A 4,147-nucleotide genomic window follows, 5' to 3' on the forward strand; every position below is an offset into this window, starting at 1 on the left:
GTGTGTGTGTGTGTGTGTGTGTGTGTGTGTGTGTATTAATTTCTAAATATATTCATTATCGAAGTGACTATTCCCAGTGACATTGGGGATAGGTACAGAAACTATTCCCAGTGACAACGGAACTCTTTTGCATTAAAAAAAATCAGAAGTCTTTGCATTCTTGACACTCTGCTCCCTTCAGTCCGTAGATCTAGAAGAAAGAAGAATCGGAAATGATTTCTACCTGTCCTGTACCGTGGTCTCCAAAATCCGTATATTATGTAGATCTAGATCTACACGTACATTTAAATTACGACTGAATAACAAGTAAGCATAAAATAATCATTCCTTTTTCTTTAAAAAAAAATTATTCCACTCACACTAGAATCTACTTTAGTTTAGTTAGATCTAGTTTAGTATATAGTAACTCATCACCATCTTGCCCATGTAGATCAGTGTGGGAACATTATATCTAACGGGCCTGTCTGTTCTCAGTGTCACTGGGAATAATTTCTGAGCCTATCCCCAGTGTCATTGGGAATAGTGCTTTCCATTTATTATATATATATATATATATATATATATATATATATATATATATATATATATATATATATATATATATATAGATTATATATATATATATATATAAAATATATATATTTTTATTTTTTTTAAATATATATATATATATATATATATATAGAGAGAGAGAGAGAGAGAGAGAGAGAGAGAGAGAGAGAGAGAGAGAGAGAGAGAGAGAGAGAGAGAGAGAGAGAGAGACAAACACACACACACACACAAAAACAAATACAGTCAGACTAATTCAGCCACGTTCCCTTGTGTTTCTGTCAACAGATCAGAGTTGTTCCAAATCCTGGATGCTGAACTGGGGCCGACCAATTATTGTGGCGGGAACACAGGCCGGGAAGAATAGAGTCTGAAGAACACAGGCCGGGGAGAATAGAGTCTGAGGAACACAGGCCGGGAAGAATAGAGTCTGAGGAACACAGGCCGGGGAGAATAGAGTCTGAGGAACACAGGCCGGGGAGAGTAGAGTCTGAGGAACACAGGCCGGGGAGAGTAGAGTCTGAGGAACACAGGCCGGGGAGAGTAGAGTCTGAGGAACACAGGCCGGGGAGAGTAGAGTCTGAGGAACACAGGCCGGGAAGAATAGAGTCTGAGGAACACAGGCCGGGGAGAGTAGAGTCTGAGTAACACAGGCCGGGACCAATAGAGTCTGAGGCTGGAAATTGTCATGTTGTGCGGGAAATTAGACATGTATAGGGGAAGGGGAGGGGGGGGGGGGCTTTCGTGGCCTAGAGGTTAAGGTGTTCGCCTCTCATTCAAAGACCCCGGGTTCGAAATATTTTCTTCTCTAAAATTGTCTCCTTTCACCTCCTTTCCTGTTCTCTGGCAAATGTTCTGTCGTCTGCTTTCGTCTCCACCCGGGCAAAATTCAAAATGTCCTACCAACTGAAAATGTTGAATGATTCCCGCGCGCTCATATGACCTTATGCCGTTGCTAGCGCCGTAAACGCTTACCAAAGCAACAAGTCGTAAAAAGACACGTATCTTTCAAATCTTTTCTGTGCTTTGAGCATCACAGTTTGCTTTAGAAATGTTTCTTAGAACTCCCTTTATTTCTGAACCCTGTCCGTATAAAACACGACGTACGGATAGGGTTAAGTGGTGGCACTCTTGTAAGCTCCCTTAAGCTCCAGCTGTCAAACAAAAGACCTAGTTAGCAGAATGATTAGCAACTAAGGGAAAGCATAATGTTGACAATCGACTCCCCTACCTGGATTGCTCAATGGTAGTAAAGTTTGTCATACATTTTTTAAAAACCCAAAAAAACGACGTACGGATAGGGTTAAGTGGTGGCATAGAGTTCCCCACGTCGTATGTATACGATAGTAAAACACGACGTACGGATAGGGTTAAGTGGTGGCACAGAGTTCCCCACGTCGTATGGATACGATAGTAAAACACGACGTACGGATAGGGCTAAGTGGTGGCACAGAGTTCCCCACGTCGTATGGGTACGATAGTAAAACATGACGTACGGATAGGGTTAAGTGGTGGCACAGAGTTCCCCACGTCGTATGGGTACGATAGTAAAACACGACGTAAGGATAGGCTTAAGCACGTCGTCTCTCTCAGCCTAGACCTCTGTCTCTGTTCTGCGAGGCCTCCATCACGTGACTACACGTCCAGATTCCTCCAACATTCCTCAAGGGAAAAAGGAAGAGAAAACTTCTCCAGTGGTAAACAACCCCCCCCCCTTCCCCGAACATTGTGGGAGATATGTTCCTGAACTTCTCGCAAAAGCGGACATTCCCTGTAGTTGAAACGAACATATATATGTTGGATATGTGTGTGGCACTGTGGTGAAATCAGGCGCTCGTCAAAATAATGAAATCGTAGAAATCAACACCTGTTGGGCATTTTTTCAGAAAAATCAATTTCTATTTGGGGTTGGGGTTGGGGTTGGGGTTGGGGTTGGGGTTGGGGTTGGGGATATACAATTTGTATGTCCATTTAAATACTTTTTGTTTGTTTATATTACTGAAAAGTGCTGATGAAAGGCTCAGTTTATAATGTAGATTTTCCATTACCAAGGATACCCAAGTTTTGAGAGACATTTTCTCACTAATTTTGACACAAGGCGACCCTACCTCCTCTAATTGGAAAAATCACAACTTCTGTTGAAGATAGATCAGGTTTTTTCACGAAAAGAAAGACAAACAAACAAGCTTTAAGATGACGTCAGCAGCTCCGTAGTTTCCATCAACTGGTAGACAAGCGCCTCGTTTCTCCGTGCTGTGACACACACATACACCGCGACCTCGTAATTATAAAGTTCTGTCAGACATTTAGGCCGTTTTGAGTTCGTCTCTACAAAGACCGTGACGTCAGAAACCAAAGTATGTCCTGTCTGCTCTGTCCAAACCGTAAGTTTATTCCGAGTCATTGTCAAGATATTAAAGAATTACATTCGAAAAGGTTTGTCATGTTGTAAAACTCTAAATCTTGGACGTCAAATTTCTTTAAACTAGGTTTGGGAAGGTGGGGAAATTCCACTTTGTCGGGTGTGAGGCCAGGGAAGGAGAGGTGGGGGGGGGGGGGGTATACAACTTACCCCGAGCTTTTTGTTTTAATAAGCGTTTTACGGCACTTGCAACACAATTAGGACATATCATAAAAGTCAAAGATTTGAGGTGTTACAAGAGAGAAACAAACACAAAAAGATGAAGGAGGGGAGATAAGGAAAGTATGAAAGGTAAGAAGGGGCAAACCACATCAGAGCACCCGCCAACCACCCACTTATATTACGAACTAAAACACCGTCTGTACCCGCTCCTATACCTCCCCCCTCCTCTCCCACCCCTCCTCTACACTTGGCGCGTGAAAAACCAACGGTGTTGAGAAAGGAAAACATTCCAAATATTTACGACATTTGTTTACAATTTGTTTTCCATTTTAGCGAGTTGCGATTGGTTGCGTTTCAGCCAATAGGATGGCAAAATTCAGGGGCGGCTCGTGGGGCTAAAAAGTGGGCGTGCACAATAATAATTATGCTATTGCATGCTGAATTATAGTCAAGGACATAGATAGCAAATGAGACGGTGTATAATTTTAGGATCTTTGGGTTGGTGAGGGAGGGCCTCGTGCTGTCTGTTCAGTACCTACTGTGGAGAAATTGGACGTGAACAATTGTAAGTTTCACAACATGTCAAGTTTTGTTAATGCAATTCTTGGAATATCTTGATAACGATTCCAAACTGTCTTACCATTTTGATAAAGTAGATGGAACATTTGGTTTTTATTCTCAATGTCTCAATAACTATTTTCATTCTTTTTACTTGTCGCTTTGATTTCTAGAACTAAATTTGTTTGTTAGCTAAACATCAATTTCGTTCATCCTGTATTGGAACTGAACACTCAAGTGTATGTAATAACTTTCACTACTCCACTACAAAACCATTCAAAGGCACAACTCCTAGGGCGGTCACGTATACCTCCCTCAGGTTCACGGTCACAGAGTCACTTAAAGTAGTGGCAAGACAAACAATGAACCAATCACAATTCACTTGAGCACTCCGCTGGATTGCTCCGGGGCTCACATACTATTGGCAAGAATAGCGTAGGGTCTATCGTGTTTATT

General features: G+C 41.9%; 1 protein-coding gene across 1 annotated transcript in view; it reads right to left on the bottom strand.

Moving 5' to 3' along the window:
- Positions 1 to 838: 838 nt before the first annotated feature.
- The window catches only part of LOC106012494 (keratin-associated protein 12-2-like), a 5,599-nt gene continuing 2,290 nt past the window's right edge, over positions 839 to 4,147 (bottom strand). The window contains exon 2 of the mRNA XM_013085587.1: positions 839 to 1,225. Within this exon, the coding sequence (XP_012941041.1) occupies positions 839 to 1,225 (387 nt within the window). The remainder of the gene's footprint in view (positions 1,226 to 4,147) is intronic.

The sequence above is a fragment of the Aplysia californica genome, unplaced genomic scaffold (genome assembly GCF_000002075.1).
Source record: "Aplysia californica isolate F4 #8 unplaced genomic scaffold, AplCal3.0 scaffold00389, whole genome shotgun sequence".
Taxonomy (NCBI): domain Eukaryota; kingdom Metazoa; phylum Mollusca; class Gastropoda; order Aplysiida; family Aplysiidae; genus Aplysia; species Aplysia californica.